The sequence below is a fragment of the Ovis aries genome, chromosome 22 (genome assembly GCF_016772045.2).
Source record: "Ovis aries strain OAR_USU_Benz2616 breed Rambouillet chromosome 22, ARS-UI_Ramb_v3.0, whole genome shotgun sequence".
Taxonomy (NCBI): Eukaryota; Metazoa; Chordata; class Mammalia; order Artiodactyla; family Bovidae; genus Ovis; species Ovis aries.
The window spans coordinates 43,618,166-43,640,687 of NC_056075.1; the positions used below are offsets into that span (position 1 = coordinate 43,618,166).

The following is a 22,522-nucleotide window of genomic DNA, read 5'->3' on the forward strand; positions in this document are numbered from 1 at the left end:
TTACCTGGCTCATATCTTATTGCCCATCTCACTCTGGGTAGCTACATTTTTGAAGTGGTTTCTTCACCCCAGGCATCACATTAGAACTTTGCCTGAATTGTTTTACGCAAGCCTCACAGCAGCCCATGGCGGTAGGCACTGGACCTTCTTTTGACCCATTTTACAGAATAGGAAACTGAGGCCCAGAGGGCGTACGCAACCCAGAGTCCCGCAGTTAAAAGCGAGTCAGAACCCTGAAGTCAGCAGGCTTCCCTAGTCTTCTCTTTGCTTTTCCACATACATGCTGTTTATTTTTGTCATTCTTTTAGATCCACATGTAAGTGACATCACCTGGTGTTTGTCCCTCCATCTGACTTCCTTTACTTGGGGTGATGATCTCTAGGTCCGTGCATGCTGCTGCAAATGACTTTCTTTATGGCTAAGTAATACCCCACTGTGTGTGTGGGTGTTACCTGAATGCCTCCCTCCGAGGGCATTTAGGTCACGCGCATGCTGTCTCATGTCTCCCAGATTCGACGGTCGTGGGAAGGGGGAAGGGTAACTGGTGTGATGGGTCTCAACCTCTTCAGAGCCGCACAGAGCAAACCACCTTCTCCCCACTTTATAGTCAAATAGCTGTGCTCCAAGAGAGCTGGGCCTGGTCACCGTGTGCCCCGAGGGGTCTGCGTGTGGCCTGGGCACAGCGCTCGCAGGAGGGAGGAGGTGAGACCGTCTTGGGAGGCGCTGCCGGGAGCCAAGCCGTCTCAGCCTCCAGCGAGACGGGGAAGAAACAGTTGTCGTCTCAGAAGCATCTGGCGCCTGGGAGGCCTGGCACCTCTGCTGACCCTCCGGCTGCTAGGAGATGCTGTGGAACTAATGGCGTTTTCTTCTCCAGGCAGCAATTAGGGGTTAATTATTAGCAATTAGGGGTTCGCCACACGCTCTGTGGACCGGCTGCCCTTTCCCAGAACACAGGTCACTTGTGTTTCTCTGTGTTAGCAACTGGACCCAGCTGTCCCTGGGGCCCCCCGTTCATCACTTTGGTGGGGTCGCCACACGGCTGGCAGCAGGGGGCCATTCTGACTGAGAGCTGCCGGCCCCCATCTCTCCCCTCCTCCATCTCCCCCCGCCCCGCCCGGGTGTGCTGGCCACTGCTGGGCTCTGTTGTGCTGACCCCCGTCGGTCACTCTCAGCGTGGCGTCTGCCCTCACCCTGGCCCGTGACAGCCCTCTCGGGCCGGCCCAGAACCAGGACAGGGCAGTTTTTCCCTGGGCGCTTCCCAGGTCCCTGGGCTCAGCTCACCCTGTTCCCCTTGGCTCTTTTCTAGACGCTACTACAAGGAGACCTCTGGCCTGATGCTGGACGTCGGTCCCTACATGAAGGCGCTTGAGGTACCTGCCTGGATCCGCCTGACCCTCTTCCGGTCTCAGGGCCTTCCGGGATGTCCTGGTCTCCCCGGAGAAGATGGGGTGCTCGGCGTTCCCAGCGCCTTTATGTTTTCCAAGTCGGACGCCGTGTTCGCGGCTTCAGGCCCAGCCCTTCGCCTCCTCTGGAGCTTGGCCCCTCAGCTGCGCTGGTCGTCCCCCTGCTCCCTGTCGCTCGCTCCCCGTCCGCCCCCCAGGACCCCGACCCCGCACCCCTGGCCTCTGCCCCGCTGGCCCTCCCGGCATGCTCTGCGCCTCTCCTCCGGGTTCTTGGCTCCTTAAGATCCCTGTGCACCCACCTCGTCCCTCACTCTGCTTTCCTACAGCACCTCAGACTCCGTGTGTGCTAGCTGGACTCCTTCCCAGTCCCCTCCTCCAGTTTCCAGGGCTGGGCTCAGCTAGGCTCCCCGCCCAGGTCAGCCCCGGGTCACTGCCGCCTAGGCGCCTGCCTACCTGCACTCAGGTGGGAGGGCTGGGGCCCTGGGCCTTTTATCCGCTGGAGGAGGACCTGAGACAGAGCTGGGGGAGGGGGGAGGGGAAGGGAGGAGAAGTGGGACTGCAGAGGAGAGCCCCTAATGCCCCGGAGGTCTTCTGGCCCTGGGGCAGGTGGCAGGGGCCTGGTGGGGGTGCCCCCAGCACCCTGGGCAGCCCGGTTGTGATGCTCACTCACAAGCCTCTGGGCCGTGTCATCTTGCCCCTTAGAGGCCCCTGGGTGCACACTGGAGCCTTTCTTTTTGATTGCCCAGGAGGAGGATTTCACCAGGCCAGGGTTCCCCTCCACCATCCCTTGGTCCCCAGCCCACGCCATGTCCTTCTCTCTTCCCCAGTATGCCTGTGGTATCGAAGCTGAGGTGGTGGGAAAGCCTTCCCCTGAGTTTTTCAAGTCTGCCCTGCAAGAGATGGGGGTGGAAGCCCACGAGGTAAGCCGGCTCCCCACGAAGTATGTACGTGGAGGCAGCTGTCGGGGGAGGCCAGAGTGCTCGCCGGGGGGCAGCCTGGGTGCGTGAAATGAGTCTGGGGACTCAGGCAGCCAAGCTGGTATCCCCCTCCCTCCTCCATCCCCAGGCTTGAGGGCTGATCTGACTGGGAAGATGGGGAAAGACAGCCAAGGAGGCCCACTGAACGTTCTCAGCCTATCAAATCAGTATCAGTCTAAGGGTTCAGTCCCTGAGTTGGGAGGATCCCCTGGAGAAGGAGATGGCAACCCACTCCAGTATTCTTGCCCGGGAAATCCCAGGGACAGAGGAGCTTGGTGGGCTACAGTCCATAGGGTTGCAAAGAGTCGGATAGGACTTCACGACTAAACGAGAGTGAGAAAGAGAAATGCTCATGGCTTTTCCTAAGATTTTTGCTGCTTGTTTGGAAGGATCAGAATTGACAAGTCTGGTCAGTGTACTAAAACTATTTCATTGGAAAGACAGTGTCCAGCAAGATGAAAAGAATATGCAGGAATAAAATCATGCACCTGGCCACCTTTACATTACAGCTTGTTTTTCTGACCACACCGGTCGGCCTGCGGGATCTTAGTTCTCCGACCAGGAATCAAACTCATGCTTCCTGCATTGGGGGTGCAGAGTCTTAACCACTGGACCAGCAGGGAAGTCCCACATTATAACTGCTTTTGACACATGTTGCCTTCCAAACATACATCTCCAAAGGAAAAAAAAAAAGCAGTTATGATTTTAGCATCTTCCCTCCCTGCTTCCCAGGTAGAGTGAGCTGGTCCCCTCCAGCTGGTGGGGTCCTGACAGCGTTGTTGGAGAAACAGCGGGTATGCGTCTGCAGGTGGCCAGGGGCTCCTGCTGTCTGTTTTGGACAGGGCACCACGGGTCCATGTCAGCATCCTATGGCAAGGCTGGTGCCCCCAGGGTCCCCTTGCTGTTTCCTCCCTGTTGGACCGGAATTTTCCACACGTGTTCCAGTCTAGAGCGCTGGTCTCTCACAATGCTTAGAAAAAGAGCACACAGCTGTGGAAGTCTGGAACCCCAGCACCCAAACCTCACCTGAAAGTCAGAAAGCACAGGTCTCGGGGATCCCTCACTGGGACCTGTGAGGCTGGTAGAGCAGGAATTTATTTCACTCATTCAAGACACAAGTTTTGAATGAGTGAAGGTGACAGGAATAAATAACCTGGTTTTCATGACTTCAGTTCGTCATGACAAGTGTTAAAATTTGTTTTATTGTGGCAAATGTCAAACATGCTCAAAAGCAGAAAGACACAATGACTCTCCTCGTCTGTCTATCATGCAGATGCAACATTTAAAAGATTATATCGTATTCCCTTCTTCTATCCCTTTTTGTTCTTTTTGGAAATTTACTTTTTTTGCTGCTGTATTATAAAGCAAATTCCATACTTAATGTTATAGCCTTTCAGATCATAGTATGCCTTTCAAAAAGCGATGGTTGTTTTTGACCTGATTACAATGCATTAAGACATTTAACAGTGATGAAAAAACACAAAAAGGTGTTCAGCATTATCTCTCATTCAGGAAATGCAAATCAAAACCACAGTGAGATCCCACCTCACACCCGCTTGGACAACCATAATAGTTTTAAAAGGAAAATAACAAGCGTTGGGAGGATGTCAAGTCAAGTCAATCCTAAAGGAAATCAATCCTAAATATTCATTGGAAGGACTGATGCTGAAGCTGAATACTTTGGCTACCTGATGCAAAGAACCGACTCATTGGAAAAGACCCTGATGCTAGGAAAGGTTGAAGGTGGGAGGAGAAGGGGACGACAGAGGGTGAGATGGTTGGAAGGTATCACCAAATCAATGGACATGAGTTTTAGTAAACTTCGGAAGTTGGTGATAGACAGGGAAGCCTGGTGTGCTGCAGTCCGTGCGCAGAGTTGGTCACAACTGAGTGACTGAACTGAACTGGGAGGATGTGGAGAAATTGGAACCCTAATATAGGAATACTGGTACAGATGTAAAATGGAGAACCCACTATGAAATACAGCCACTATGGAAAGCAGTTCCATGGGAAGTTGAATGTGGAATTCTTGTATGACCCCAGCAATTCCACTCCTAGGTGTATATCCAAAAGAATTGAAGACCCATGTTCAAACAAAAACTTACACATGAATGTTCATAGCAGCACTGTTCACAGTAGCCAAAAGGTGGGAATAGTGCACGTGTTTATCAACAAATGAATGGGTGAAAGAAATGTGATCTGTTGTCCCAGTGGAATATATCAGCCGTAAAAGAATGAAATAATGAAAAATACTGCTGCGTGGATGAACCTTGAAAACATTATGGTAAGTGAAAGAGGCCAGTCACAAAAGGCCACAATGTATATATTTAATGTTTATATACTACATGCAGCGTCCAGACTTGTTGTTTTGTCGCTAAGTTGTATCCGACTCTTTGCAACCCCGAGGACTGCAGAAAGCCAGGCTCCTCTCCATGAGGGATTTCTCAGGCAAGAATATTGGAGTTGGATTGCCATTCCCTTCTCCAGGGGATCTTCCTGACCCAGGGATCGAACCCAGGGCTCCTGCATTGGAGGCAGATTCTTTACTGCTGAACCACCAGGGAAGTCCAATATCCAGAACAGGCAAACCCACAGAGACGCAAAATATTCATAGACTAGTGGCTGCTGGAGCTGGGAGTGGGGAGGAATGGGGACTGACTGCCAGTGCGTATGAGGTCTCCTTTTGGGGTGATAAAAATGTCTGGAACTCAGCGGTGGTGATGGTTTTACAACACTGTGAGTACTTTAATGCCCCTGATTTGTACACTTTAAAATGGCTACATTGGTAACTTTTATCTTATTTTTTCATGTTGAAAAAAAAAACCTTACCTAAAAGAAAAAAAACCCCTCCCTAACAAAATCAGTCGTAATTCTTTAGTATTATCTATACCAGCTCATATTTAAATTTCCTTGGCTGTCTCAGAAATGTCTTTTATGTAGATTTCTTTGAATTGAATCCAAATAAGGTTGTCTTGTCTTTTAAACCAGTCTCTTTTTAACTTTCTTTCATGGAACGTTTCAAATATCTGTTGACATTGAGAGAGGAATATAATGAGACCCCAGGTATCCATCAGTAATTATCAGCTAATAAGCACTTTTAAAAACTGTGTTTAACTGTTCATTCTGAAGCAATTTCCCACGCAGAGAGAGGTTGCAAAAATAGTGCGGAGAATTCCCATGTGTCCTTAGAGCATCCCCAAAGGCTAACATCTTCCTTAACGAGAACCGGACGATTATAAAAGGGGGAAATCAACCTTGACTCCGATGTTGACTAGCCCAGGGACCCTCTGTTTCTGGATATGCTGTATTGGTGTCATACCCCCCCCCCCCCCACCCCCCACACCCTTTACTGTGAGCAGTTCCTGTCTGTCTTTGTCCTTCAGGACCCTGGTAGTTTCGGAAGAGTGCATGCATGCTAAGTCACTTCAGTCGTGTCTGACTCTTTGCAGACCCCTGGACTGTAGCCCACCAGGCTCCTCTGTCCATGAGATTCTCCAGGCAAGAATACTGGAGTGGGTTGCCATGCCCTCATCCAGGGGATCCTCCTGACGCAGGGACTGAACCCACCTCTCTTATGTCTCCTGCATTGGCAGGCGGGTTCTTTACCAGTAGCGCCACCTGGAAAGCCCTTTGGAAGAGTACCGGCCAGTTTCTTCATAGAATGTCCCTGCTGTTTCCTCATGACCTAAGTGTAGGTTTTGCATTTCTGGGATATTTAATCCTGGTCATGCGTTTCACAGACACAGTGCTGGGCCCTGGGGGTGTGTCCCTTCAGGAGGCACAGGCGTGCACCCTGCCCATTGTTGGTGGTGGCCACTTAGACCCCCATCGGAGGTGCCCTGCTCTCCACTGCAAAGCTGCTATGTCCCTTTGCGACCAGTAGTGGCTTGGGGCGGGGGAGTGTTTCGGTCCCGTGTGAATATCCTCTTACAAGTCATCCTTTTCCTCTCCTGATGTCAGCATCCATGGACAGCTCATACTTGTAACGGTTGTTACCATGGTGTTTGCCAAGGGGTGATTTCCCATTTCCGTAGTTCCTCTATATTTATTCATTAGAATTTACTGTAAGGAAGAGCTTTCCTTTTCCTCCCACTTGCCTTTTAATTTACTCCAACATGGACTCAAGGATCTCTGTTTTACTCCATGAGTCACAATCCATGCCTGCTGTCATTTTCTTGCCCAGATTGTCCCATATTTGAAGACTGGGACCCCTTTGGAGATGACTAGCTGCAGACTTCCATGGTGGCTTAGATGGTAAAGAATCTGCCTGCAATGCAGGGGGCCCGAGTTCGATCCCTGGGTCGGGAAGATTCCCTGGAGAAGAGAATGGCTATCCACTCCAGTATTCTTGCCTGGAAAATTCCATGGACACAGGAGCCTAGCAGGCTACAGTCCATGGGGTCACAAGGAGTCAGACATGACTGAGTGACTAACACTTTTACTTTCTTTCACTCAGCAGCTCATTTAATCTATACGCTTATCTCTCCTCTCCCCTATTTATTTTGAATCATCCCTCAGATGCAAATCATCACTTCATCTGCAGATGTTTCCAAGTGTCTCTAGGATAGGAAATCTTTTAAAAACACAGATAGTGTCATTACGACATCCAAGTGTTAGTAATACTAATAACTCCTTGTTACCTTTAAATGTCCAGCCATTATTCGCATTTCCCTGATTGTCATATAATTGTTGCGTCGCTTGCAATTTGTTTGAATCAGGACCTGAATGAGGTCCTTGCACTGTGACTGGTTGGTGTGATTCCCAGGTGTTTGCTCATCTGTCTGCTCCCACACCTTCCCTGTCTCCCTCTTGGATTCCTTGCAGCGTTGTGAGGAAGCGTCTGGGCCGTCGGTCCTGTAGAGCTCGCCACAGTCCGGGTTTTGTGGATTGCGCCTCAGCCTGTCCTGTCTCATGCCGCCCTGGTTTCCTGTGTGTTGATGGTTAGACAGGAAGCTTCCTGAGCGTCTGTTCCGGTTTTCCGACGACTGCTTTACGGGGGACAGTGCGTCCTCCTCCAGGGCCCAGGCGTCTCCTGTGGTGTTAGCAGCTGTGAGTGATTGGCGCATGACCCCATGTATCCACTGAGTTCTGTGAAACGGTGACGCTTGAATCCTGTGTAATTCCTGCTTCTCTTTTTCTATGGATGACTTCTGTATAGGGGAACTCCCCACCCATCATCTGATCCCACGAAGTACAATTCATGTAGGAAACTCCAGACAAATGCCCATTTCTTTGCTATTATTTATGAGCTTTCAGAGTGCGTTGGCTCGCTAGCACTCTCCCAGTGCCTTGGGGATTTAAAACTCTAGCGCTATAGATAGATAGGTAAAAGCGCAGTCGATGCGTTCTCCTCCGTTGCAGTTACTCGTGTTCAAAGGATCCCATCCCTGACCGGCAGGAGCATCTACAGGCTGCCTCTGCCTCTCGTTGCGGTGCGCGGGCTTCTCGCCGCGGCGGCTTCTCTTGTTGTGGAGTGTGGGATCTCCGCGCACCGGCTTCAGTAGTTGCGGGCCCGAGGCACATGGGACCTTAATTCCCTGACCAGGGATCCAACTTACGTCTCCGGCTTTGGAAAGCAGATTCTTAAACCACTGGACCGCCCGGAAGTCCCCCCAAACTGTTTTTTTAAAGCCACCATTATTTCACTGGGGGTGTGTGTGTATCACCAACAGGACCCTTGAACTCACTGTATTTCCAATTTTTAAGGGATTTGCTTTCCAACATTTAAATTTGTTTTACAGTTACGTAAAAATTCACATGGATCTGAAATCAGATCCATGAAACAAGATACTTTCAGGGACCTCTAGCTTCTGGCCTTTCCCTGCTTTTCCCACCCATCTCTGGTCACAGAGTCCTTTTTTATAAATATCATAGCTTGGCTTTCCATTTCTTAAATAAAAGCAACTACATAATATTTGTATCCTGCTCATAGGGAATTTGAAAGAATACATTCTTAAGATCCTTTTTTTTTTTTTTTTTTTAGTAGAGTGGGAGAAAGGTTGCTGTTGTAATTTGAGTTAGAAAAATCAGTATTTAGAATTACGTCAGCACTACGGTCACAGCCATCTGTTGGCAGTCTCCCCCACCTCCCCCAACCAGCAAAACAGCAGACTGTCACTGCCTAGAAATTAAGACCAGAAGAACCGAGTATTAAGATGTGATAATGTCTCGGTTGTCTTTGCAGAGCTGACCTTGGTTAATCCCCTTCCCTCTCACCTTTTGTTCATTTGTTTGGTGTTTCCAGTTGGCTCAGAGGTTAAAGTGTCTGCTTGCAATGCAGGAGACTCTTGAAGATCCCCTGGAGAAGGAAATGGCAACCCACTCCAGTATTCTTGCCTGGAGAATCCCACGGACGGAGGAGCCTGGTGGGCTACAGTTCACGGGGTTGCAAAGAGTCGGACACGACTGAGCGACTTCACTTCCCTGTTACTTTTACGGTCAGCATCTTTCACATTGTGAATGAGAAACCGCCCTCCCCACACCCTCCGACGAGGCACCGAGGCCCTTTGAGGGTTCAGGTTGATCAGACTTCTCGTTTGGCGGATGCCAGGGCCGTGGGGACCGGGGTGGGGGTTAGGGGGTTTGAATTCCTGGCTTGGCTGTCCAGGCATGTGAGCCTCTGTGGGCCTGGGTCACCAGGGAATTGTTTTCTCTGGTGACCCTGAGCCCAGATAACAAAGCTGCATCTTCCCTCCCGTGTTATCATCCTCTCTGTCTCCCCCTCTTGACAGCTGATGGGCAATGGCATGTTCTTAACACCACCCCCCCCCCCAACCCTTTTTCTAAATTGTCCATTAAGTTATTCAAGCCTCAGGATTTGTAGGCATTTTAAAGCGGTATTTCAAAACAAGGCCATTTTGAATGAACTGTGTCTTATGCACAGGGTAATAATTGTCTGCTCCTGCTTCTCTATTTTTAATGAGCAATGCCCGCGAGGGGCTATCTTGCTGCTCAAGTGCCAGGCTGTGGCAAACCTTACATTTTTCAAGCTGCTTTAATCAATAAAGTTATCACCAGTCATTTCCCTTGATAACTGCTTCTTCCCAAGCCCAGAGCCGCTTCTCGCTGCCGAGGAGTTTTCCACCTGCACTCGGAATGGCCATAACTCCCCAGATCCAATTTTCGTTTTAACCTTTCCTTGATAGCCTAGAAATAACAGATTGCCGGGATTACTCTAATAGATTGGAAAGGCCGGCCTCTTTGAGGTAACCAGGGCCTTTCTGGGATTCGCTAATAAGGCAAAGAATAACATACCTTAAGGGTTACTTCTGCTGTTGCTGCTGCTGCTAAGTCTCTTTAGTCGTGTCCGACTCTGTGCGACCCCATAGACGGCAGCCCACCAGGCTCCACCGTCCCTGGGATTCTCCAAGCAAGAACACTGGAGTGGGTTGCCATTTCCTTCTCCAATGCATGAAAGTGAAAAGTGAAAGTGAAGTCGCTCAGTCGTGTCTGACTCTTAGCGACCCCATGGACTGCAGCCTACCAGCCTTCTCCATCCATGGGATTTTCCAGGCAAGAGTACTGGAGTGGGGTGTCATTGCCTTCTCTGAAAGGTTACTTCTGGAAATACCTAATTCTCATAGTTGAAGGCTTTGAATCAGTGGGTGGTTTTATTGCTGCATACCAAAGCCCAAATGATGTGAAGGTTTTGGCAGTTTTCCATGATCCTGAGAAACTCCATCACCTGTAAACTGTGCGTGTTTAATGGAAATGGAGACCGTTCAGACCACAGTGCTTAGCCCCAGAAGCCAGTGCTTGGCAGCCTGGAAGCTGAGAACCCCCATTTCACAGATGAAGAACCTGAGGCTTGAGCCCCACATATGCCAGGCACACCTGGGACCTGTCACATTCCCGGGTACTTCGTGAAATCCTTACTCCAGTCCCCCATCGTGTGCTTGCGTTCCCATCTTAAGGTTAAGGCAGGGTTTCTCGGCCTTGGCACTGTTGACATTTTGGGGCCAGATCATTATTTGTGGTGAGGGTAACCCCCATCGTCCCCCAACTTCCTTGGTGGCTCAGACGGTAAAGCGTCTGCCTACAATGCGGGAGACCTGGGTTCAATCCCTGGGTAGGGAAGACCCCCTGGAGAAGGAAATGGCAACCCACTCTAGTATTCTTGCCTGGAAAATCCCATGGACAGAGGAGCCTGGTGGGCTCTAGTCCATGCGGTTGCAAAGAGTTGGACACGACTGAGCAACTTCACTTTCTTTTTTCAACCCCCATCGTCCCCCAGTTGTAAAGCCACAGATGTTCCCAGATGTTGCCAGATGTGCCGGGGAGCAAAATTGCCTCCAGTTGAGAACCAGGGCACTGTGGGGTGGTCACATGAAAGCTGCTGTTGGAGCCAGGATTCCTCTGCAGAGTGGACCGAGGCCCCCAGTCCCTCTGGGTCTCTGCTGCTCCCCAGTTTTCAGGGTGGTGGCAGCAACATGTCAGAACACTTAGCTTTGAAAAGGTGTATTTAGTATTGTGATATATTCCATTTTGAAATAAAATGTTAAAATATGTCTTGTTGGCAGAATGTAGAAAATAAAGCTAGACAAGATTGCTGGTGGTAAGGGTGAGTACTCTGAGGACAGCCTATCGACAGTGGGGACGAGGGGACTTCCCTGGTGCCCAGTGGTTGAGACTCTGTGCTCCCAACGCAGGGGCCCAGGTTCGATCCCTGGTCAGGGAACTAGATCCCACATACCGCAACCAAGACCAGCGTGTCCAAAAAAAAAATGGGGACGAGGTTTGTGGGTTTATTCAAAGAGAGCCAGGCATAAGACAAGGACTTTGCGTCGTCATTTTGTTTCCAGGTTCTCAGGGCATTCATTCAAAGTGTGGGCCATAAGGACAGTCTGTGCCCTTGGCGGGGAGGCCTGTGGGTGTGGCGTGAACATCTGCATGGAAGGCCCGTCTTCTCCCTTTTGTTGGCCAAGCCTTCTTCCAGCCCATCCTCCCCACCAGCTGGGTGCGTGGTCTTTGGGTGTCAGCTTGGGGACCACTTGCTGGGGTGGTGGGAGCATCGGGAGAGACAGGGCCTGAGCTGCTGCAGCCCAGCTTTGAACTTGGCTCTGCCTCCAGCCCTGGGTGGTGGTGGGGGGGGTGGTTCCAGGAAATACCAGACCTGGGACTGCCTTTGTGCTTTTTCTCAGACATAAGGGACCTTTAAAACCTCCTGTCTCAGCTTTTCCCTAAGACGTTTCCTCCCCTAACGCCTTTTAAAGATTTTAAAGATTTTGCTTTCCTTTGCCTCAAAATACAACTAAAAATAAAAAAATCTGATGATGAGGTAACTCATATTTGTTAAAGGAGGTGGATAACATTCAGAAAGTACAAGGGAACAAAAAAATGTTCAACCCCTAACCTGGAATAACACAAATCACGCTTAATCTTTCCAATTTGTGGGGGGCAGGGGGGTCTGTGCACACATTTCTGGGGGCTTCTGGCTTCCCAGCTGACACTGGTGGTACAGAACCTGCTCCTCATTGCAGAAGACATAAGGGACATGGTTTCGTTCCCTGGGTCAGGAAGGTCCCCTGGAGAAGGACATGGCAACCCACTGCAGTATTCTTGCCTGGAGAATCCCATGGACAGAGGAGCCTCTAGTCCATGGGGTCGCAAAGAGTCGGACACGACTGAAGCAACTTAGCATGCATGCATACACACGTTTTTAACACAAAGTTGGATAATCCTGCATCTGCTGTTTGAAACCTGATTCCCATCCCTGCCCTGTAACTTTGGGAATAGTTTGCTTTGTGCAGATTCAGGCACTTCCACAAAGTAATTTTTGTGGCTACAGAGCATTCTGTCACAGTGACTACCTAATGTTCTTAAGCACAGGTTTGTCCTCCCAGCCCCTTGCCACCATAACGTGCTTTCGCAGTCCTCAGGAGTTGGACGTTTAGGTTGCTTTCAGTTTCCCTCTTGTACATAAGCCTCGTGAACACCCTCGTATTCCTTTGGTACATTTTAAATTGTTTTGCTAGAAATCCTGGGGGTGTGGCTGCCACGCCCTGACGCACATTGTTCATTTCTATTTCAGAAATGCCACAGCGATTCGGCTTCCTCGCCAGCTGTACTTGCAAGTGCTCATTTCCCAACATCCTCACCAATGTCGTTATTTCTTACTTTATATAAAATAGCGACCTGGAGTTTTGCTGTGTTGATATATTCCTTACGAATGTGTCAGATGCTGGGGGAGCTACCTCAGCGATGACCAGCCTCCAGATGTGAGCCTGCAGGCTGAGGGTCTGGGGCTCCTCCCAGAGCTAGGTGTTTTCTCGAGGCGGCTCTAAGTAGGGGTCCGAGTACCGCAGGGCTGAAGTGCAGGCTGAGTCCACTGCTGCTTCACCACCAGCCCTGCTGCTTGGTACCCCATGGTGGGGAGAAGTGTCGCTCCTGGCAGAGCCTCGGAATCACTAGACATTTCATGAGAAATGAACTTTCTTGGGAAAGCTCTTTGGCGTTCACTGGAAGTTGTGTTCCAAACATCGCCACTTGTTGGAATGGGTTCTTCCCCTGGCACCTAGGATGGCGGGAAGAGGAGACAGATAGATATTTGGGCAGATAGATATGGTGGGCAGATAGATATTTAAGAAGGACAAATGAATTCTGCATCTTGCACCCAGACCTGAAAACCTGCCTCAAGGGCTCTGGTGCTGCCTCCGGCTCCTGCATCTCTGTTCCGTGGGAGCCGACCGCTTGGTGTGTGGGTCTCCATCTTCCCTGCACCATATTGCAGTCAGAAAGGAAGTGCAATCCAGGCCTGACAGGTAGGGTTTTTTTATTTCCCCCGACAGCCCACCTCTTGACCTCTATCTTCTTGCCAATGATTTTTTAAATCCTAAATGATTTGGCAATAATTGCTCCTCCTTGCGTGGTTATTGCCCTTCACCGATAGTAAATCTGTGAGATTCCCCAGGGGCTGGAGCGCGTTTGGTATGCGGAGCCCACAAGCTGGCCCAGACAGGCCTCGCTGCGCCTGCGGCTGCGGACCCCGGGGGTCCTGCACCCTGCCCCTCCCCTCCGCCCACCCACGGCTCTGGGCTCTGCCAGGGCTTAGCCGTTGGGTTATCAGGCAGAACTGTAGCTGCTGCTCCTCAGTGAGCTTCTTCCAATGGCCCAGGTTTCCCTGGTTCTGCCTCCACGGGTCCCACCCGCAAACGTTCTCATGCAGAAAGGCCCAGAGCCTCTGTTCTGAGTGGGGAGGAATTTCTGCTGCATGCACACGTGTGTGTGTGTGTGTGTGTGTGTGTGTGCGCGCGCGCGCAAAACTGTATTTTCCCCAGAGCGAGAAAGATGCCAGGCATGACGTTTAATAATTGGAAGACCGTTTCATTTCCAAGGAGCCTTTTAGCAGGGTGGCCCCCAGGATCCCTGGCAGCGGAGGACAGGGTCCTAAGCTGGAGCTGCAGTGGATGTTTAGAGGCTGACCTGTCAGTGTCAGGACAGCTCCCTGAGAAGTCAACACAGAATCTCCCACTGGAGCTTGTGGCCAGCCTGCTGCCTAGGCCAGGTGCCCCCCTGCCCCAGCCCTCTCCTGCCAGGTGAGCTGTGTGTTTGCCCAGGTGACCTGGCTTTGCAGGTACCCTTAGACTCGCGTGTGTGTGCAGCGTCTCTGGGGCGGGTCCCACTTCAGGGAACGTGGGTTGCCACTGGTTTTTTCTTCTTGGGTGACGGATGATTTCCACACACTGCATGGGAGCTTGTAGACACGAAAATGAACCTATTTGGATTTGACAGTGTTTTCCCCAGCATCACTTTCTAGGAAAAAAAAAAAATTCCAGCTTTGCCATATCTGAATACTTGCCTGCGGCACTATTATTAACTTAATGTTTCTTTAAATTGATTCATTCTATATACTTAAGTGTATTCTAAAAGAAACTTTTGATTCCTACTCTAAATGGGAAACCAGAATCATCACCATAAATAGATTACTCTAAAAATAACTACTAATGGTTGTATTAAAAATGTACATCCTGTTCTACCTAAGATCAAATCGTACATCAATAGTATGTGTAACACTCGTTGGCGAACATGAGTTTGGGTGAAGGAAAGCCCAGAGGTGTGTGAAGTTTGGGACAAAATGCAGTGTATTTCAGGTACCTCATATGTCCCGCAGGGGGCGCAGCTCCTAGCGGTCAGCGGAATTCTCAGCCCTCGTGGTCATCAGCCACCTGCTCAAGCTCCCTGGGGCCCTTGTCCTGCAGTAGCTTGTCTGACGGAGATCCCTCTGGTCTCTGCTGGAATATGACTAAGTGACCAGGGTCTGGTACCTCTGAGGCAGCCCGTGCTAATTGTTAGAAACCCTCGTGTTCACCTCAAACTGCCTCCCTGGCGCCCGGGCGGCACCCGCTCAGCCTTTGTCCCCTTGTCTACAGGCACCTCATGATTCCTCATTATTTGAAGGCCCATTCGGGAGATGCTTCCAAGGACATTTGCTTCAGGTTTATTGACCTGTGGTTGACACACGTGTGGTGTCTTCTTCGGCGAAGGCTGTCACCTTTCCTCCTCCTATACCCCCTAGCCTGGTTGACACCTCATTCCCTTCAGATCCAAACTCAAAACCTCACCTCCTCCAGGAAGCCTTCCCTGACCACTGCGAGCCCCACGAAGTCAGGCTTGACCACATCCTGCTTTTTTTCCTCCCTGCGCTTTATCACGGGTCCTGGCTAAGTGTATGTAAAATTACCTCATGAACATCTGTCTTCTGCCTTCCACTGGGAGCTTCACAAGCGCAGGGACTGTATTTCTAAGTCACTGCATCCCCACTGCCCGGCCCATAGAGGACCCGATACAGAAGGGCTGGAGCGCTGGAGGCCCGTCGTGAGGACTGTGGACTGTCTCTTATAGGGCTAGATTAGGAGTTTCCTCAATAAAATGTTTCCTAATATATTTTCCTTTTAAACACGTACAGATAGCTTATTATGTCCAGGCACTGCCCTGGATGCTTAACTTTCATGTTTCTGTTTAAATATCACATTAGTTGTACCCATTGTACAGACTGAAGTGGATCACGAGATTGCAGGGCTAGCCCGTCGCACAGCTGGGACCTCGGGCCGACTTTCTGTGTCCCCATCTGAGCCTTGAGCTCAGTCTAAGTCTGCTGGCCGCATGGGGCCGGCCTCTGTATTCCCTGTCTCCGCCCCTACCACTCTGAGATGGAAGGGCCATTCCATCTGGATTCCTCACGGGCAGAGTTCAAACAGATGGGTAAGAGTCCCCTAGTTTGTGACTGCTTCACGGTCATCATTTTTACTTTTCTTGGTTTTGGTTTCTGCATTTGTTCACTGGTTGGCCCTACCCAGCATCTGAATTTCAGACAAACTTGTGGAATAATTGTCAGTTTCAAAGCCTGTCTCCCCGTCAACATCGGGACACTCACTGTGCCCCAGGAGCCCAGTTCCTCAGGCTGTCTGACCTCCGACCAAGGACATTTCTGATCAGACTTGGGAGCGTATCTGGAATGCGTTTGGTGTCTGATGTGTTAGACTTGACTTGCACTAGCAGAATCGTTTCCTGAAAATATTTTGGAGCTTTTAATCAGTGTGGTAGTTGAGTGAGGGAGGCTGCTCTTTTTCCTCTTTAAAAATACATTTATTTATGTAAAGAATCGACCCCAGTTGGATCCCTGGGTCAGGAAGATCCACTGGAGAAGGATAGGTTACCCGCTCTAGTATTCTTGGGCTTCCCTTGTGGCTCAGCTGGCAAAGAATCCGCTGGCGGTGCGGGGAGACCTGGGTTTGATCCCTGGGTTGGGAAGATCCCCTGGAGAACGGAAAGGCTACCCGCTGCAGTATCCTGGCCTGGAGAATTCCGTGGACTGTATAGTCCATGGGGTCGCAAAGAGTCAGACACGACTGAGCGGCTTTCACTTTCACGTAAAGAATATGAATCCATTTAAGTGGTAACGTTCATCGCACAGGTTGATATGTTGAAAGGACACCTACCAGTGATGGCTAAGGTTTCAGCAGCACGAATGCTGACTGTGCTGCTTGTCCCCCACTCTTGGTTGGTAACTGTTGAGCAGTTCTATGGTCTGGGCCTCTTAAGTGTCCTTGTTGGTTATCCATTTTAAATATAGCAGTGTGTACACCTGTTCATCCCAAACTCTCTATCCCCCTTCCCAGTCCTTCCGCCAGCCACCATAAGTTCACTGTCTAAGTCTTCCAGCTGTTTTTAAGTTTTTCTCCTTGTCGTTGGTTTTGAGCAATTTGACTGTGTTGTGCTTCGATGTAACTTTCTTCATGTTTCTTGGGCTTGGTATTGATTGGGATCTTGGAGCTGTGGATTTATCATTTTTGTTGAGTTTGGAAATTTTTCAGACAGTATTTCATCAAATATTGTTTCCGTCTCCTCTCTGAACATCTTGCTTTCAGGGATTCCAGTTACACCAGGCCTTTTGAAGTTTCGTCATTTGGTCATTTTCTTAAAAATATATATATATATATTTTATTTTTTTCTCTGTGTTTCATTTGGGATTGTTTCTATTGCTGTGTCAAGTTCATTAATCTTTTTCTTCCTCATTGTCTTACCTGGATTTAATCTCATCAAGTGTTTTTGTGTTTCCTTCCAGACATTGTAGTTTTCCCTTTTAGAAGCTTGATTTGGATATTTGTCTCTGCTTAACTTTGGGAACATATGGAATACAGTTATAACAACTGCTTCAGTGTCCTTGTCTGCTGATTCTTACGTCTGGGTCAGTTCCAGTTCAGTTTTGGTTGATTTTCCTCTTCATTGTGTGTCATTCTTTGTCATCTTTGCATGGATGGGTTTCATTTTTACTAAATTTTATCTTTCCGAGTGCTGGACATTTCTGTGTGGGTGCTAAGTCGTTTCAGTCGTGTCTGACTCTTTGTGACGCCACGGACTGAAGCCCACCAGGCTCCTCTGTCCATGGAATGCTCCAGGCCAGAATACTGGAGTGGGTTGCCATGCCCTCCCCCAGGGGATCTTCCCCACCTAGGGATTGAACCCACCTCTCTTTACTGCTAGTGCCACCTGGGAAATACTTTTGAGCTTTGTTCTGGGATATAGTCAAGTCACTTGGGAATAGTTCGATCCTTCCAGATCTTGCTTTTGAAATTAGGGAGGCAGCACAGAGCAGGGTTTACCCTAGGGCTGGGTATTCCTCACTGCTGAGTCGAGACACTTCTCTGAATGTTCCCTGGTGCCCTGTGCATTATAACATTTTCCAGTCTGACTTTCCAGGCTGATTGGTGGGAACAGGCGCCATTCCCCAACTCCGCAGGAGGTCCCGGCTCTGTTTTAATTTTTGGTGTGACTCTTCCCCTGGCCTCGGGTGGTCTCCTCACTCACCTGTGCTCACCAGCAGTCTGCCCGACACTGCATCCTTCAGGGGGGACCTTCTGTAGATCTCCCTGTCCTCCCAGTGCCTGCTCTTCTCCGATACCCTGCCTTGGTCTCCCAGCTCTGAGCTGCACCTGCTCAATTCAGGGGGTCCGGGCTCTGCCTGACTCCCCCTCCCTGTGCTCACAGTCTGGAAACCCTGAAGGCAGTCACAGGGCTGTCTCTCCTGTATCTCAGCACTTGTCCCTCACTGCTTGATGTCCAGTGTCTTGAAAACTGTGATTACATCTGGTTTGTCTAGTTTTCGAGTTGTTTCAGGTGGGAAGGGGCTGCTTTTAGAAATGATACCCAGGCTGTGAGTGTTTCGTGCACGTGTGTGTGTGTCTTTCTGTTTGTATAAATTTTTTGTTTTTTATAAGTGGTAAACTCAGCATTGAAAGTAAAAGCTTTTCCCTTGGGGCTACAAAGACTGGCCAGAAATTCGCTTGGCTTTTACAAAATAACCTGGTTACAGAGTATTTGTGAAAGTAAAAGTCGCTCAGTCGTGTCCAACTCTTTGCAATCCCATGGACTGTAAAGTCCATGGAATTCTCCAGGCCAGAATACTGGAGCGGGTAGTCTTTTCCTCCTTCAGGGGATCTTCCCAACCCAGGGATCAAACCCAGGTCTCCTGCATTGCAGGTGGATTCTTTACCAGCTGAGCCCCAAGGGAAGCCCTACAGAGGTTTTGGCTGGCGGTAAAATCCAGCCTGTGTTCGAGCAGAGGTGAGACAGTGTCAACTCCCCGTGTGTCCCTGTGGCACCTGTGTGTTTATTTCTGGCTGTGCTGGGTCTTCATTGCTGCGCAGGCTTTTGCCTAGTTGGGGGAGCCGGGGCTGCTCTCTGGTTGCAGAGCATGGGCTTCTCATTGTGGGGGCTTCTCTCATTGCGAGCACGGGCTCTAGGGCTCTAGAGCTTCAGCACCTGTGGCTCCCCAGCGCTGGAGCCCAGGCTCGGTACCCATGGCTCCCCAGCACTGGAGCCCCAGCTCAGTACCTGTGGCTCCCCAGCGCTCGAGCCCAGGCTCGGTGCCCGTGGCTCCCCAGCGCTCGAGCCCAGGCTCGGTGCCCATGGCTCCCCAGCTATCGAGCCCAGGCTCGGTACCCGTGGCTCCCCAGCACTCGAGCCCCCGCTCAGTACCTGTGGCTCCCCAGCGCTCGAGCCCAGGCTCGGTACCCGTGGCTCCCAGCGCTCGAGCCCAGGCTCGGTGCCTGTGGCTCCCCAGTGCTCGAGCCGAGGCTCGGTACCTGTGGCTCACGGGCTTAGTTGCTCCTCAGCATGGGGGATCTTCCCAGATCAGGGATTGAACCTGAGTGCCCTGCATTGACAGGCGGATTCTTTACCGCTCAGCTGCCAGGGAAGCCCACCTCGTATCACTTTGATACCTGTTGGTTGATTTTACATTCTGCAAATATGTACCATTCAGAGCTGCAGCCCATGGCGGGCAGTGGGAGATATATTCAAGCAGGTTGACTTTTAGTCAATATGACAACAGTCTTACCTTGTTTAATGTGTACGATGGTGGTTTGAAACATCAAATCAAGAGGTTTACGATGTCAGAAAAGATGAGGGAGGGCAGGAAGAAAGCTGTCCTGACACCGCTTCTCAGCGCCTTTCACTGTCTGCCCGACAGGCCATCATGATTGGGGACGACATCGTGGGCGATGTGGGCGGTGCCCAGCGGTATGGGATGAGAGCCCTGCAGGTGCGGACTGGGAAGTTCAGGTAAGTGCCCCGTGGGAGCCTGCCTCCGTCAGCCTGACTGCCTCGTGGATTCCAGGGTTTCGTTTTTCGTCTCCAAAATAAAGGGCGTTCTTCTTTCCAGATGGAAGAGCAGACTGTGGGCATCCGGTGACTTTTTGGTAACTGTGCCCTGGAGAGGCCTGGGTGCCTGTTAGTAGCAGAGAAAGTAGGTAGGGAAAGCAGCTTTTGATACGGGGTCTGAGTTTCAGACCTGGGGTTGGAGAAGGGTGCCGTGCGGAAACCACGCACTGAAGGCTCTGGCCGGCTGCGGAGCCCACTGCCCGCATAGCCTGGGCCCCGTGCCCTTGGCCCCGTGGCAGACGGGTCGCTCTGCTCAGAGGGTACAGCTGCTGTGCGCACGACTCCTCTGGCCACTACCCATCCTTTCCCTCCATGTGTCTGGCTCTCTTGCTTAAAGCTGACCCTTGTGTGGTCAGGGATGAGTCAGGGACACCTGGGAGCTGAGCCTCCATCTCCAGAGTGTCTTCTCTGCTGGGAGGTGAGCCTGGCTTCGCGTGGGTCGCCATCGGGTGCCTGTCGGGGTCTGGGCCCTTGCTGCGTGTGGAGGTACCCTGCGGCGTCCAAGTGTGGCTCTCTCGCCCGTCTCAGACATCAGAGTGTTGTCCCGCCTGACTCTAGGTGGTTTTGACTGTGACCATTCAGAGGAAGTACTGTTTTGTGGTTGCTGCAGAGACTTACTTAAAACGTGGTTGCCTTGGGTATTTGGATGTGGGGTGGGGGTGGCGAGGATGGACCACATGAGCTCTGAGCAGTCTGCTTAGACCGGGTCAGAGGAGTCGATTCGAGGGTCTGACCCTCACTCTGAGGCGCGTCTCCTGTGTGAGAGACCCAGGGGGCCTTTGGGTTTGGGACAGGTGGGGGAACACCAGGTGAGTGAGCAAGTCTTAGCGTCCCTGGGGGTCTGGGGCCAAGAAGTCCCTTCCAGCCTCTTTCTGGCCCTCCCAAGGTGTCAGAGGACCACCTTGAACCCCCAGCATGCCTTGAAATTTGGACCTCCTTTCTCCCTGACGTCCTCAAATGAGGGTTTCCAGGATTTCCTGGGTCTCCTGGGCTGTGTCCAGCTTATGTCTGACTCAAAGCCTTGTCCACATTCTCTCCCCCGTGGTTCTTTGTCCCCCTCCCTCCGAGTTGCTGAGCAGGAGGACTTGGCGCCCTGATGCTCTGCTGGACGGTGCTGCCGAGTCCCTGGTGCCACCTGTCAGGAGCCGGCCTGGCCCAAGGAGCTCCTGTGAGCACAGGCGCAGGAGTGGGGCCTCCTTGCTGAGAACACGATGCTGAGGCTCAGAGCGGGGTGAAGAGTGAGAACCATGTCGTGTTTTTTTTTTTTTTTGGTACTGGTCTATTTCTGATTTCTTAGGAAGAAAAACGTGTCTGCTAGGATTAAATGTAGCTGCGGTTGGGGTCTTTCTGGCCAGCCCAAGCCATGTCCCTGTAGCCGAGAAGGTCCTGCCTTTGCCCCAGGCCCCACATGTGCCCCTGGGTCGCTCAGTCCCTGAGGAAGGTCCACATGTGTGGTCAGGAAGCCCACCAGTGGGCAGGTGGGCATGGGGGCAGCTGTGTCCCACCGCACACCACTGAGGTCGGCACTTTTCTGAGGCCCCTGTCGCCTCATCTCCTGGAGAGAGAAACCGATCAACAGTCAGCCTAATTGACGACATACGGATATTCTGGTAACATTTGGATATTTTACGAAACCAGGATAGTATTCCAGCTGCCTCCTTCTCGAGCCACATTTTCTGCCATCTCTGCTCTCCAGCGTCTTGCTGTCTAATGCAGTGGCCACAAGCCTCAGGTGCTGGGGAGCCCTGGAGATGAAGCTGGGTTAAAAGTGGGCATACACGAGAATTCAAGGACTCGGTGGGAGAAGAACGTGAAAAGGCCCATTCGTAATATTTCATACCGATCACGTGTTGCAGTCCTGATGCCTTATGTTAATTTCACCTGCTTGTTCTCATTCTTGGCAACACGGCTGCTAGAGGGTCCTGGCTCGCTTCGCCACTCGCACCCGTCTGGGTGCCTATCTGGTGGACAGCGGGGCCCCTGCACGGCCGCCTTCTCCCTGCAGATGGCACTCTTGGTGCACGAGGCCTGTGTGGCACTTGCTCGCGGCAGGCCCTGTAGCTGGCTTGGGGCCAGTGAGCAGCCTTGGCACTTTGGCACCCTGGGGACTGGGCCAGCATTCCAACCCTCCAACCCCCCACCTCCCCACCCCCTGGGGCAGCACCCAACTTCCCCCTCAGGGTTGCCCCGCCTGCCCCCTGGAGCTCTCCACCCCTCTGGCCACCTCTGAGAGCTGGCCACACTAGGTCTGAAGGTCGTCGTGGCCCATGTCTGCACTAGACAGGAACTGGGCGGGGACAGTGAGGCGTCCTTACTGTGCACTGGGCCTCTCCTCTGAGTGGCCCGAGTGGGTGCACTGTGTCCCCTGCTGGTGGCCCTGGACCAGCCCTGACTGCACTGGGGGATTGAGGCAGGTGGAAGCTGGCCTTGTCCCAGGGCACAGGTGGCAGAGAACCCTGGAGTGAGGAGCCGGGTGCTCACGCTGGGCCACGTGGCTTCTCCACTGGCTGGAGGCCAAGGGCCGCATGGGGAGGCTGAGCAAGTGTGAATCTCGATGGGGGTCCGGCCTCTGGGACTGGAGTGGGTGGCGCTGGTGGCCTCTGGACAGCCCCCCTGCAGGTGCCCCTCAGGCCAGCATCTTTTGGTTGTGCACGCACACACACACACACGTGCATGTGCGAGGCTGTGGGTCCAGCCACGGCACTGCTGGGCTCATGGGACTTGGACTTGCCCATGGCTGGGAGGTCTCCCCGTGACCTCCCACGTCTTCGTCCTCGTCTCTCCTTCCTGCTTGTATCGCACAATGGCCCAAAGAGAAAAGGGTGAAGTGTCAGAGTGGGGCGAGGTCACGGGGTCCTGAGCCTCGGAAGGAGGGCTTCATAGGGCCTGTCTCTACCGTTACCGGCAGGAAGGCTCAGGGCCTGCAGGAAGGGGGCCGGGCCCCCTCCAGCAACACCAGTGTCTGGAGCCAGCAAAGCTCCC

General features: G+C 51.6%; 1 protein-coding gene across 3 annotated transcripts in view; it reads left to right on the forward strand.

Moving 5' to 3' along the window:
- The window catches only part of LHPP (phospholysine phosphohistidine inorganic pyrophosphate phosphatase), a 129,241-nt gene that overhangs the window by 24,960 nt on the left and 81,759 nt on the right, over positions 1–22,522 (forward strand). For 2 of the 3 annotated variants that reach the window (XM_027960505.3, XM_027960508.3), the window contains exons 4-6: positions 1,307–1,370; positions 2,231–2,323; positions 19,350–19,441. In XM_027960505.3, the coding sequence (XP_027816306.1) occupies positions 1,307–1,370; positions 2,231–2,323; positions 19,350–19,441 (249 nt within the window). Of the gene's footprint in view, positions 1–1,306; positions 1,371–2,230; positions 2,324–19,349; positions 19,442–19,541; positions 19,630–22,522 lie in introns of those variants that run through there. The other variant, XM_027960507.3, reaches the window with a different exon arrangement.